Genomic DNA, 13265 nt, shown 5'->3' on the forward strand with positions numbered 1-13265 from the left:
CACACTCAAAAAGGAGTTAGAAGGGCAAAGCAGAGATCCTCAACAACGGATTCATAGTTCAAAAGGTTAGGGGAAGAAAGTATCGAAAAAAAGGAGTGCCCACCTGAGCGAAGGTGGATATGTTACTGACTAGAGTGAGATTTGAACTCACGCCCTTTCGGACCACGGATTTCTCGAATTAAGGGTTTACCTTAACGTGGCGCCTTAGACCGCTCGGCCATCTAGCCTGATTATAAATACAAAAGATTCAGTATCTTGTAAACGACCTCCAAATTCTGGTTACAGGAAAGGAGGAGATGAGGGAAAAGATTGTTGGGTTGCAGGGAGTTGGCATAGTTGGAGGCCGGGATGGGACGCGTATCAAGATCTGGAACTGGTTGCAGTTGACTGAGGAGAAAGGATGTTGTACCTTTTGGATGTTTTGAGATGTCTTGAAGATTCGCGCTATTAGGATCCAAAGGAAGCTCAAGTTGGAGACACCCGCTTCACTCAGTCGCATTGGGTAAGAAGAAATACAAGAGTTACATTCAAAAAATGAAAGTTTATGGAGGAAATAAAATTAGGAAAGATCGTACCCTGGGAGGGTTGCCTGAAGACTAAGAGAGATGGCAGTGGTAAGTGAGACTTTTGTATGGTAAAGAGCATCCGCATCAATTTTCCATAACAGCAGTTTTCCCAGTTCAGATTTTGCTATTTCTCGAAATCTTCATAAGATGGATATCAAGACTAATCTGTTTCAAAGGTCGATCTCATGTCCTCTAGTCTCATCATCCCCAAGCTTCATGTCCACATCCGACCCATACTCCGGCCTAATTTTCCCCCTCCCTCCTTCCCTCTCCCTCTGTATTAGATCCCCTCCTCTCCACCCCTTCCGTACCTTAATCGGCTGCAAAAACCCGTCCAAATGTATACCACCCTCCATCTCATCCATACTATCTTGATCATCCCTTCCCACTACAGAGCCTGCGGGAGAAGCAGGTGGACTCCGCCCATGAACAAGCTTCAAATGTCGATGCATGTTCGCTCTTCTCCCAAACCCTTCCACAGCTCTCGCACACTCAGGGTACGGGCAGAAATACACATCCCCTCCGGCCGCCGGCGTGACCGACCGTCTCCTCACCCTAAGCCCGCCACCGAGTGCGGGTGTACCCGCCCTTCTAGCTCTGCTCCTGCTACGGGCCGGGCTTTCGCTTCTACCGCGTGCCCTTTCTGTTTCTGTTCCAGCTTCAGAAGCAGCTTCAACAGCCTTCATGACTTCCTCGTCTTCTTGCGCATCATCGACATCAGGTGAAAACGTCCTCACAAGACTGGGCTGTCGACTAACCGTCCGTCTCTGCTCCAACGCAATATCAGTGGCGTCCACCTCCTCTTCAGAAGAGTCGGGGAGCGGGTCACCGGGGTGGTAAATCATCGTCTTGACACGCCTAGAGGAAGAAGAACAAAGGGTATGCATCGCCATGTCTTCCCCGAAAAGCGTAGCGCATCTCTGCGTCGCGCGAGCAATCACGCTCTGCGAAAACCCGGCCAGGGCAGCTGCCCCGAGGACGTCGCGCCAGTCGCGGAGACCCCAGCGTGCGACGCGGCCCATGCGGTCTTTTTCTTGGGCGGCGGTCAAGGCGGCGGTGCTGGTTACGCTTCGGCTTCTGCTTCTGCTTCTGCTTCTGGCCCTGTGCCTATTGGGACGTTCCGTTGTCTTCTTCTTCTTGGAGGAGGGTAGTTGGTATGACCTTGGTGGCCCGCGGGCTTCGGCTTCAGAAGCTGTTTCGTCGGCGTCGGCGTCGTCGGTAGTGTGGAAAGAGGAAGCCCGAGAGCGAAAGAAAGAGGGTGTCCGCTTGTGCGTCTCGCGGGCGACGCGTGCAAGCATTTCCTGCTCGGTCTCGCCCTCGAGGGGAATGCGTAGCTTTCTTTTACGCCCTCGCTTGCTGGTTCGTCGCGGCGGATTCGATTTAGCCTCGGACGCTGTCGCTTCTGCGGAAGGTGATGGGGAGCGCGCACGGGGTCTTCCCCTTAGTGTGCGCTGCTGCTGCTGCTGTCGATCAGGCCCTTCCGTCTCGGCGTCGTTGTCGTTATCCTCAGTGTCACTAGCAGAAGATTCGGACAGGTCGCGAAGACCGGCGGCGCGGGCGTTGTGTAGGATTGTCAAGGTTTCGTCCAGCTTGGAGAGGATGCGCCGCGATGCGGGACGGAGAAGTTTGTAGGACCTGTCGTCATCGACTGACGGGCCAGGAATGTAGGTAGGCGTAGGAGCTCGATGACGTCGACGTGAAGAGCTGAGGGTATGCGAAGCAGAGCCGCCTTGTTTACTGCTCTCGTCTTGGGAAACCGGCTCACGTTTGACCGGGCTCGAGAGTGGTACGCTATACCGGGCCGACTCGTCGTTGCGCCGTGGCGGGCTGGATAGCAACTGACTGGATTCGGCATGGTGGTGATGGTCGTTATCGCGCTTTTCTATCGAGTCCACAACGCCATCGTTCCCTTCGCCCACCGCGTGTATGGCGGAGTAATCATCCTCGTCGTCTTCTTCGGGGAAGCCTCTGCTTCGGAACTTTTCCTTGGCACATCGTAAAATTGTTGCCGAAATTTCTTCCTCTAGATTCTTGCTTGGGTAGGTCCGGACGGGCGGACGCAGCGTGAAAGCCTCGTGCTCGTCTGCGGTCCGTGGGAGGAGCTCATCATCAACCACCTCACCAGTCCTCAGTGGCCAAGCCGTCCATCGGTGGCTCGGAGCCCATTCCTTCTCTCTGCGCCGTGAACCGTCTTCGTCTTCAGCTTGATCGTTGGTCGCCTGAGCAATTGTTAGTTTTTGCTTTTCTAAACCGCCTCGGTAGACTCACCTCTTTGGTCTCCTGCCTTTTGGCTCGGGTTCGCAATGCGTGCGCGTTGTAGAGATGTGCTGACAAGTCTCGCCTGCGCAAGCCCTCTAACGCTTGGTAGGCCTTTCTTTCCTGCGCGGTGAATGTGAGCCATGTGGAGGGGGGCCCGTTCCACCGATTGGGGCGGGTTTCGTGCAGTTCATCTGATGCGATGGAATTGATCTCTTCAGTGTCCTTATCCCAATCCTCGTCGCCGGAATCCTCTTGATTTAAGTGTGAAGACATTGTATTGCCCAGTTTAGTGGGTGCTCTTCTCGCGTTGGCAGGGTTGTTGGGTGCAAATTCTGGTGATCAATCACTAAGGACGGGAGTGACAAGAGATTGAAGGTCGAAGAACCGCACTGACGTACGAAAGCATCCCAGGAGTAGTACCATAGCAACAAGGATGGAGATACTGATGAACCTCTGACTCCTCACTCAATTTTTTTTACTTTGTGCTCTCACCTTTCGTTGGTCCTATTTTCGGTTCGTTCCAACTTCTTTTGGGCGTTACGGTTTGGTTCGTAGCGACCCCTAACCCTCGGACCAAAGCCTCGTGGACGCTCGTTTTTATGTCACGATTATGTTCACATTTGCATCAGTTCGTAGGACGACGAGTAGGATTCAAAACTTGTCGATTACACAGAAAGGAAAAAGAAAAAAAAAATGAGCCTCTGGTATCCCATTTCAAAACATCAAGTGCTAAAAAATTACGCCTTGCCAGTGTTTTAACCTTACGCCTTCTGCGCCTTTTCCTTCTCCAGCTTTCTCCTCTTGGCGCGGAGCTTCTCGTCCTGAGCGCTCTTCTTGTTGTTGGTATACTGCATCTGCTCAAACAGCTTGCGCTTCTTCTTGCTCAGCATTCCCTTGGCGCGCTCCAGGTCCTCCGCCTCCTCGCGTGCCTTCTTTTCAAGGGCCTTGCGCTGTTCTAGCTTGGCCTTGGTCTTGGAGTCTACCTTTTTATTCTGCACCTTCTTGCCTTGGAGCTCGGCTTCTAGCTCAAGCTGACGCTGGAGGGTCTTGGACTCCTCCTCGTCTTCCTCAGCATCCTCCTCCTCGGCCTCCTCGACCTCCTCCTCGTCACCCTCCTCCTCTTCCTCATCGTCCTCGGCCTCATCAACATCCATGTCGTTCTCGACATCGGAGCCATCCTCAGCATTACCCTTCTCAGCATCCTCGAGGTCGGCTTCAATAGCCTCGGCCTCGGTTTGCTGAGCCTCAAGGGGCAGAGTAGGATCGTACTGGCCAGGGGCGGCCTTGACGAAGGGGCTAAGATGGGGAGGGAGAGCGGCGCCAGGAGCATAGAGCTCAGGGCTCTTGAGTTCCTCGTCGTTGACGCAATCCCATACCCATTGGGGCTGGACATATATCCTGCCGGGGTATCTCTGGTTGGGTCCGACCTTCTGGGCCGTCTGGTTGTCCTCGCCATCGCCATCCTCGTTGGTAGCGGCTTGTACGACTGGCCTGTCAATGATGTGATGGGTGATGGAGGGATCCGACTCGTCATTTGTGAAAGCACCCTCGCCGAGGACGGAATCCCAGCCTATCCTCTTGCAGCCAAAGGCACGAAGAATGAACTCGAGAGGCTGGCGGGGGGTCTCACGGGAGAGATAGAATGTGAAGTTGGCGAACAGCTGCGAAGGGTCACTGCTGCTGTACGCCGGCTGAGGAAGAACATCACCACCAGGGGCAACTGGCTCGAACTTGTCGATGGAGTCTGTGGGCTTCTCCTCATCGTCGGCCTCGGCATCTTCCTCGGTAGTCTCGTCGCTCTTGGACTCGTCCTCCTTCAGTTGCTTGATAATCTTGTCAACCTCAGCCTGAACCTTGGGGTCAGGACCCTGCTGTTGTTCCTCTCCGTTTGTGACGGCCTTGGTCTCGCCCTGGGTGGCCATGTTGACACCCTCGAGAGAGAAAGCGCCGAGCTCAGCACCGTTCTCGTCCTTGAGCTGGTCGAACTTGGGAGGATACTTGAGGCCGATGGAGCTGTAAAGTCGGTAGTTGACGAATCCGAGAAGAGTCATGTAGAACTCGACGAAAGTGCCCATGATGCGGAAATCGACATCGCCGACGATCCTCTGGTTGAACTTGTAGGGAACGAGCCAGAGAATGTCCTCGCCCTGGATGTTGGCCTGGTAGTAGATACCCTTGATCGACAGGAACGACTTGCGCAGGCTGTGGGAAACAATAAGGTAGTGTTGGAATTCGAGGCAGAGGCGCTCGCAGCGGGCGATCATCTTGGCGGGAACCGCGCTCGTGGAAGGGAGGTTGGCGAAGAGGAAGAGCATGGACAAGCAGTCATCGAGATCGCGGAGCGCGTCGTTGAAAGTCGGGTAGCGCTCACGGATGACGTGGTTGAGAGTGTACCTGGGCTTGCCAGTGGCCTCGGGGCGGGCAGCATGGCGCTCGAAGCGGGCGGCATCCGAAACATCACCTCTGCCAAGAGCACGGGAGATCTTCTTCTCGAGCACCTTCTGGTCACGGAACTTTTGAAGAAGGGGCTCGTGGAGGAGGTACTGAATGTCCTTGGTGTAGTAGAAGGTGGTCGAGGCAGTGGCCGACTTGGAAACCTTCTTCTTGTTACGGGGCTCGCGCGGGTAGATACCCTTCCAGATGCAAAGCTTGCGGAAGTCGGGAAGGCTAAGCTGCAGCTTTTTCACAGCCTGTGTGCGGGTGATGTAGTTCTTGGCCGCGCCGGCCTGGCCCTTCTTCTTGATTTTTGGCATTTTGGGGTGTGGTGGTGGTTGTGGTTGTTGGGTGTAAGTGGGAGAGTGAGAGAAGGAGAAGAGGACCAAGGATGGATCTCTTCAGTCTGCAGACTCGATCGTTATCGAAGCCAATTGTAGGTGGGGGCGCTCTGTGCACTTGCAATCAACTTTTTTTCTGACCATCGCGGTCCTAAACTTTTTATGCCACTTCTCACCGCCTGAGCTGATCAAAGATAAGATAACGTAGTGGATGGAAACCTAAGGGAAGAGGAGGCATCAGCCAGATAGGCAGATGAGGCTACTACTGGACCCGTCTGGCCCAGATTCCCGCTCCCGTCTGGAATCCAGAACCCCTTGTCCTACAGGGACCCGCCAGCTGTGGAGGCCAGCTGTCAGTCTGCCTTTGGCGGGGACAGCGATTGACAGGACAACTTAACGTAGCGCAACTGGACGGGCATGTCGCTAGAAGTAACTTGACCCCGGGACAAGTTCGACATCACAGCTCCCACCTCGTCGTATGGCGAATTGAACAATGAATGGCGGCAAGGTAACGTTAAGGAGGACGGCTGGCTTATACGCCGGTGCTGCCGTCCTGCGACTTGCCCTCTTTACTCTGTTCCCCGGTCTTCCAGACCTCCTGACTGGCCGTGTCGAGATCTCAACGCCAGTAACAAGCTTCAAGCGCCGTATGTTGTAGCTTTTGTTTTTCTCTTCGGCATTCGTCGCATCGTCTTCGAGGAACACAGGTTTGCTAACTACCCAAATCTAGTCCAAGAAGGCCTCTTCCTGTATAACCATAACGTCTCTCCTTACGATGGCGGCGTCTACCACCAGGCGCCTCTCTTGCTGCCCATCTTCAACTTGCTCCCGAGCTTCTCGGCGTTTCCCATCTTCACGTACCTTCTCTACATCGCTATCGATATTCTGAGCGCCCATGCTCTTTTAAGGATCGCAGAGTCTGGCGAGGCCGGCTCGTCTGCGCGCTTCACCTCCCCGCGCCGTGACAAGCGCTGGAGTGGTGCCATCATTGCCGCGCTCTTCCTGTTCAACCCCTTCACCATCGCGACATGCATTGGGCGCTCGACCACCGTCTTCACGACGTGTGCCATTCTCCACGCCATCGCCAATGCCATCTCCGGCAGACCCTTTCACGCCATGGTCGCCCTGGCCTTCGCATCATACCTCTCCATGTATCCGCTACTCCTCCTCCCGCCTCTCATTCTTCTTTGCTATGACAGGCAGAAGCTACCCGCTACCGGAGCGCCCAATGCGTGGATCAAGTTTACTGCGACTATGGTTATGGATGTACTCGGTGCTCTGGCAGTGCTTTTCCAAATGTCGTTCTTCCTGACCGGCTCATGGGAGTTCCTTAGTTCCACCTATGGTGTGCAACTTACACTGTCTGACCTGGCCCCCAATATCGGCCTGTGGTGGTACTTCTTTGTCGAGATGTTCGACTCGTTCCGTTCATTCTTCTTGGCCGTCTTTTGGCTGCATTTATCGTCATATGTTGGCGGGTTGAGCGTGCGCCTTCGCCAGCAGCCGCTTGTGGTGATCACTCTGCTGCTGGGTATCTTCAGCATCTTCAAGCCATACCCTAGCATCGCGGATGCGTCGTTGTTCTTGGGCATGGTGCCGCTGTATAGACATGTCTTCCCGTTGCTGCGGTATTCGTTTGTCATTGCCGCCATTATTATTTACACGACCTTTCTCGGTCCTGCGTTCTACCATCTGTGGATCTATGCTGGTAGCGGAAACGCAAACTTCTTCTATGCTATCACGCTTGTTTGGGGTCTTGGACTGAGCTTGTTGGTCTGCGATCTCGCCTTTGCTGTCCTGAGGGATGAGTGGGAGGTTGAGCGACCCGAAATGGCCGGCAAGGAGATCCGGCAGATATGAGAGGGCTGCAACAAACACAAGGGCAAATGTAATATAGCAGGTTCATACGTTTATTTACATCATTCTCATCAAGTATGAACGAACGAAAGACTCATGATCATCATGTCACCGATTCCGCACTTTGTCTCAGTCCACAACATCTCAGCACTTTGCGCACATACTCATCGATTCGTCACGTCTTCCAACGGTGCAAATACGTCCCCTTCCCACCTGCCCGCGTCGCGCATGCCCTTTCAAGATTACCCCTTCATGCTTTACTCCCAGCGCGCAAAAGTGTGAGGGCTGTTGGTGCATGCACGCAGCCTTCAAACTCATTCCTCCACTCGCGCTCATTAAACCCATAGGGAACCGAAAGGCAAGTCCACATGCTAAGTGTAGAGTAAAGCCATGTTGAGCTGGGACCAAAAGTGAAGGCCGCTGATAGAATGGAACATATCCAGACAGATAATCTGTGGTTGTCAGCGGCGAATGAGAGAATCCAGAGAAAGACTCGCACGATGGAAGAAGGCCCAGTAAGACTCTTGGGGTGAATTCAGGGTTGGCGTGAGGACCGTTTGGTGGAGGTTGCCGCTCTCAACTCGGTACGTTTCAATGACCACCTCCCCCCCTCCGTTTATTTTTTGCTTCTTCTTTATTCTTCTTTATAAGGTGTCGTTGAACTGTGGTCGTCTGTCAATGATCTCTCTATTCTCTTTCATTTACATCTCTCAATTACAATTGATTATCTGCTAAATGGCATCAGTTGCGCATGAGCTTTACAATGCATCGTATGGGATCTTCTTTGCTGTAACCAACTTCACCCTGTATCGCTTTCCCATCGGGTATCCTCATCCGTTCTCGTATCATTCCAAGTTTCCATCATAGGCACATATCATACACTCCCCCAAGGTTCTCCACCCTCAACGTCTTCATGCAAGACCAGCGAACATGGCTCCTGCCGCTCCAAAGCTACCCAAGCCTACCAGTGGCCTATGCCACGTCTGCAACGGCGCGCCCAGCAACCCTCGGTATCGGTACCAGTAAATACCAAGGCCGACAACGTTGATAGCCAGCAGAGTCAACCCGGCACCAGCCAGCAAGAGACTGCGTTCACTCTCACCAACGCTTCTCCTTATAACGAGCTGTGTCTCGGTAGAGTTCTCTTCAGCTACCCTTCTTTGCCTCAACGCCCACCACCTGCTCCATTCCCGTCCAAGCATTGGGATATCGTCAACTACGGCCCTCACAAACCGCCCAACGATACTGAACGCCGAGTCGCAGGCACTGACAGCGGGATCACTCTCCCTATCCGCCCACGGAAGCACCTTGCCGCTCTCAGGGAACGTCTTTCTCCTGTACTCCAGCACAAACTCGCATAATCCGGCATACTTTCTCTGCAACACCTCCTTCAACCAAGGTCTCGGCACGTCAGGAAGCAGCATGAGCGCCAGGTAAGCAAACGCAAGACACTTGGTCTCCAGCGTCACCTTGATCCTTCCACGACCCTCTTTATCCTCCTCCTCCTCCTCCCCGTTCTCTTCTTCCAGGAAATCAACTTCCCCAAGCACATCAAACACCTCCGCCGCCAGCCCCTCCAACTTGATCCTCCTCTTCATCTCTGGACTCAACTGGCCCTTGACACCGCTATTCTGCCCGCCGACCGCCTTCCTCAGCGCCCTCGGGATCTGCACCCAACCCGCAGCCTCGCGCTCCCGCTCCTCCTTCTCCAGCCGCTCCATCTCCGCGTCCGTGTCCAGGCTGCTCATACCCAGGTGCGCCGCGCGCGCGGCCATGGCGGCCCGCACGGCGAGCGGCTCTGTCCACGGTAAGGGGAACGGGAGAATGGCGCTGTAGGCGGGTCGGGTGGTTTCAGAGTAGTTGGCCGAGGAGACATAGAGGGACAGGGCGAGGAGCGGGGCGGCCGAGGAGGTCAGGAGGGCCTTGTAAGCTTGAGAATCGGCGTAGACGCGTGAGGGGAGGGTGGTGACGTCAGGGTGGTGGTAAGAGGGTGGTTGAAGGGTGGAGAGATAGTTGACGATAGGGTCGAAGCCGGAGATCCATGTTGCCGTGGAGGGGTTGTAGAGTGCCGGGAGGTGATCTGTATCAAGATGGATGGGATTTGGCCGTTAGCTTGAAAGAATTGACATGGGCAAACCGTACGAGAATGAAATTGCGCCGGAGGGAGGATGGAGCGGGCACTTGCTCGTTGGAGGGAATCGGGGCTGGGGTGTGTCTGAGATGGCGACTGGTTGAGTGACACTGGATATGGTGAGCTTACGGGATGGAACGGCAGAGGGGCTGCTCTGTACGAGCAGGTAGTCGGCGGCACTCAGGGTTTGCGCAAAGTACGTAACGGTCGCAAGGCATTCGGCGTCGATAGAGGGGAGGCCGAAAGCCGGACCCCAGACATGGAGCTCTAGCGTCATTTATTTGCTTCGGAGGGTCAGGTAGGGATTGGGAATAGCCCTATAAGGATGGGGTGGTTATGTTGATGGATGGGCGGTTGTTGTTGGACCTTGTGGCACGTATCGTGGGGTATGTCAAATACCGGTGGGCTTACTGGAAGATGGGGAGGGGGGATCGAAGCTCTGCCGAGATTGATGAGATTACGACAGAGACGTTAGGTACCAACCTAACCCCAGCAGGGCAATGCGGATACCTGATAGCGATTTAATCAATGGATTCTGATGTTGAGCAAAAGAAAAGGCTTGAAATCTTCCCAGTCGTCTATTGGTCAAAATCCGATATGATGGTGCGATTCCGGCTGAAACAGTCGCAAGTTTAAGAGCAGGACGTGACAACGAGGCCCTCCTTGTCGCCCTCTGACGTGAGCTCTCGTTGTCCCCATCCGCAAATTCCCACCCCGCACAATCGCGAACTCACGTGTAGATAGGATGTGATAGAACTCCCCTTTTCCACTTCTACTTTCAAGGGGAAAGAAGCGAGCAAAAGCACGGGCCTTGGCCCTTGCAAGGTCCCTACTGCGTACACTAACATCTCATCAGAATTGCCTGCGGCACCAAGGAACGACCTGATGATGATCGACGCCCTATTTTAGGCTTGCCTCGGCTGTTGCATTCCCACTGCACACTGCACAACTTTGAAATTCTCAATGAACTTGTCACAAAAGAGACAGGGGCGGGTAGCGGGTATGCCCGAGAAATCTAGAAGCGCAGAACGTAGTCAGCCAGTCACAGACCGCCTTGCAATTTTCTCTTGTGTTCAACAACGTGTGGTGCGCACGTGTGCTGTTTTGATAGAAATGCGCTCTCGTCCTTCTGATTTGTCAATTCAACACAAGCACACAAGGAAAAACAAAAACAAAACAATAAGGGTTCTTCCCTTGGTGCATGAATATGCGGATACCGTTCGCATAGGTCGCAAATTCTCCGATGGAATTCCACTCTTGAAAGCATGACAACAAGTCAACAACATCCCTGCTCCATCTTGCCCTTCCCATCTACTGCGTACATAGATATGTAGGACTCTGTTTCGTTGAAGATGGGGTCTTTTTCAAACGTGAGATATGCCGAGAAGGAAAAACAGGATCAATGATACAGCAATCCCCATCAGTATCAGCGGCTTCATTGTTTCCGACGTCTGAGACACACCGACCGTCTTCGGCCTCCACTTTCTCTTGTGCTTTTCCCGTCGTTCCTTGTCATTGTCGTTATCTTTCCAATGTCGTGCCCGTCTTTGTTCGGCATGCATCTCCGACGGTGCAACTTGCAAAGATGCATCGGCGTATCGGGTTTGGAAAGGTGGTTTTGAATTTTTGCTGGAGCGCGTCATGATGGTTGTGGATCTACTTTCCCACATGCATGCCTGGAGAGCACTGAAGAGGTACCCAGGTTACCATCCGCGGTTGCTTCGAGTTTAGCACGTCTCCTGGTACTCCTCTGGAGTCTGGCGCGATCATACAACGGCAAGCGAGATCCCGAAATATCCATGGCAATTCGCTCAAATCAAACCTGTTGTGTAGGTCGGAGAGAAATGAAATGTGAATATTACGATGCGTGCACATCACGCCAAGATTCGAAACAACTCCTGTCAGCTAGATTTCCCTTCGGTCGTTGGAAAGAGACCTTGTGGCCAGTGAGGATCTTGTGTTTTTGGTGTTTTCGCCTCTGGTTAATTTCCTCCTTGACCCTACATATGCTAGTAGGCCATCTATACAGTGTAGATCGATGCTCCCCTTTCTTGCGCTGCGCATAGTAGCCATATGCTGCCACATACGGTCCTCATGTCAGGTACGCGTAGCAGCAACGGGAAGGATCGGATCCCTTCATTGGACAGGTAACATTGGGCGTTGCAAATTGTGGGGAATGAATCAAAGTTCAACCTCATCGTTTACCGCGGCTGAAAAAAAGAAAGAAGGAAAAAAAAAAACAAAGAAACCATCATATCATCACTTGGCTTTTGTCATAAAGTGGCTATGGCATCATAGCAATCAAGATGGCAAAACTATAAAACCCATGTGCTAAGGTCGTAAGAAAGGAGAAAATGTTGTCACGAATACAACTCTGTCTTGATATCTCTCTATATCGTGCACATCCTATACCCGTATGACCAAGATCTCACTGGCCAAGTCACCGAAGAGGCCAAAGGCGCGCGATGCGCGGTTACAGTAATGTGCCCTGTTAATGCAACTAATGCCGGCAGCCAGATTTCTTTGCAAAAGGGGGGCTTTTGCAAAGGATGGTACTAGTGCACAGACCAATATATGCTGTGGGGCTACTAGATTACGGGTCGACTACCCTAAAGGTGGGTCACTTCGACCCTCTCGCACCGCCGCTATTCGTCCTGCCCACCTAAATCAGATCCCTGTTAATGCAAATCCCCCCCGTCAGTATTGCAATTAGCAGTTAGCAGTCTTCACCACCAGAGGGAATGCGGGCAGCCGAAATCTTTAGCAAAAGGGGGGCTTTTTGCATTAAGGGGGCTTAGCATTAACAGGGCACATTACTGTACCAGGCTCGTTTCCTGTCCACGCGATCGATATCAAAAGCCAAACAGAGCAAGGAAGGAAGGGAAACTTCAGGGACAGGGGGGCAGAGAGGAGGGGAAGGTAGTATGGATGGACAGAGAAGATCTTGGAAAGAGAACGACGCTGAAGATGAATGCATCGGCACAGTTTGATAGGGGAGAATTGTCTATGCCATCTGCTAATGGATCTTCGATCAAGAGATCATCATGTCTGCTCCTCCAAGCCAAACGTGAATGAGGTGCATAGAGATCGCGTTTCATCAAGAAAACGATTGTCGTATAGCTGTACAATACGCAGCAATACCAACCACGTAAAGAGACAGCGATGGGTCTTGACAGTATGGAGAAGATCGTGACAACCCCTAGGCAAATATCACGCACTTAAGCGCGGTCTCTGAGACTTTTGTCCTCTGCTCCCATTATTACCGTTATTGTTTGTCGACTTTCTCCATACATACTACTCCCCTTCATTTTACACGACTCTTCCTTGGTGAGCTGAGGCCAAGACCATTGTTGCGCGGTGCCATCACCAAGTTGGACGCCAAGAAGACGGAGTCTCCTCTTTCTTGAATTGAGATGGGATCCTTCGGCAACGCGGCTGCGCTAAAAGGGACATGGGGGCGGGGGGGTATTATGATGGCCTCTTGATGGGGAAAACAAATGGTAAAGTCATGGCAGCCTGCCGCTCTCTCTTACGCACGATACAACAACAGCGTCGGTTTGGACAGCTGCTTCAGGCTTGCTGCATTAATAAGCCGCAACACCGTCCTCCGAACATGTCGCCTTGGCAAAGTTTACGTGCCATCGCGAGGTGGTATTCGTAGCCGAATACTGACGTTTC

General features: G+C 53.0%; 4 protein-coding genes and 1 non-coding gene across 5 annotated transcripts; 1 reads left to right on the forward strand and 4 right to left on the reverse strand.

The window, feature by feature from the left end:
* Positions 1–126: 126 nt before the first annotated feature.
* Positions 127–227, reverse strand: B0T23DRAFT_t110. Its single transcript has one exon. It is a non-coding gene; the product is annotated as a tRNA-Leu (tRNA).
* Positions 228–690: 463 nt separating this feature from the next.
* On the reverse strand, positions 691–3368 carry B0T23DRAFT_410708 (RNA polymerase I-specific transcription initiation factor-domain-containing protein; the record flags this gene model as incomplete). Its single annotated transcript, XM_062839413.1, has 3 exons — positions 2835–3368; positions 878–2785; positions 691–696 (listed from the first exon to the last, which is right to left on the reverse strand). The coding sequence occupies exons 1-3, from the start codon at positions 3096–3098 to the stop codon at positions 691–693; spliced, it is 2178 nt and encodes a 725-aa protein (XP_062695540.1). The 5' UTR covers positions 3099–3368.
* A 102-nt stretch (positions 3369–3470) lies between these two features.
* B0T23DRAFT_373929 (Pescadillo N-terminus-domain-containing protein) lies at positions 3471–5768 on the reverse strand. Its single transcript, XM_062836821.1, has one exon. It carries the CDS (start codon positions 5576–5578, stop codon positions 3587–3589), a length of 1992 nt encoding a protein of 663 aa, XP_062695541.1. The 5' UTR covers positions 5579–5768; the 3' UTR covers positions 3471–3586.
* Positions 5769–5851: 83 nt separating this feature from the next.
* Positions 5852–7543, forward strand: B0T23DRAFT_79730 (GPI transamidase subunit PIG-U). Its single transcript, XM_062841810.1, has 2 exons — positions 5852–6246; positions 6330–7543. The coding sequence occupies exons 1-2, from the start codon at positions 6093–6095 to the stop codon at positions 7457–7459; spliced, it is 1284 nt and encodes a 427-aa protein (XP_062695542.1). The 5' UTR covers positions 5852–6092; the 3' UTR covers positions 7460–7543.
* A 587-nt stretch (positions 7544–8130) lies between these two features.
* Positions 8131–10364, reverse strand: B0T23DRAFT_373932 (Tom37 C-terminal domain-containing protein). The gene is made up of 2 exons (XM_062836822.1): positions 9717–10364; positions 8131–9536 (listed from the first exon to the last, which is right to left on the reverse strand). The coding sequence occupies exons 1-2, from the start codon at positions 9862–9864 to the stop codon at positions 8368–8370; spliced, it is 1317 nt and encodes a 438-aa protein (XP_062695543.1). The 5' UTR covers positions 9865–10364; the 3' UTR covers positions 8131–8367.
* Between the last annotated feature and the right edge of the window lie 2901 nt (positions 10365–13265).

Source organism: Neurospora hispaniola, assembly GCF_033458365.1.
Source record: "Neurospora hispaniola strain FGSC 10403 chromosome Unknown B0T23scaffold_2, whole genome shotgun sequence".
Lineage (NCBI taxonomy): Eukaryota > Fungi > Ascomycota > Sordariomycetes > Sordariales > Sordariaceae > Neurospora > Neurospora hispaniola.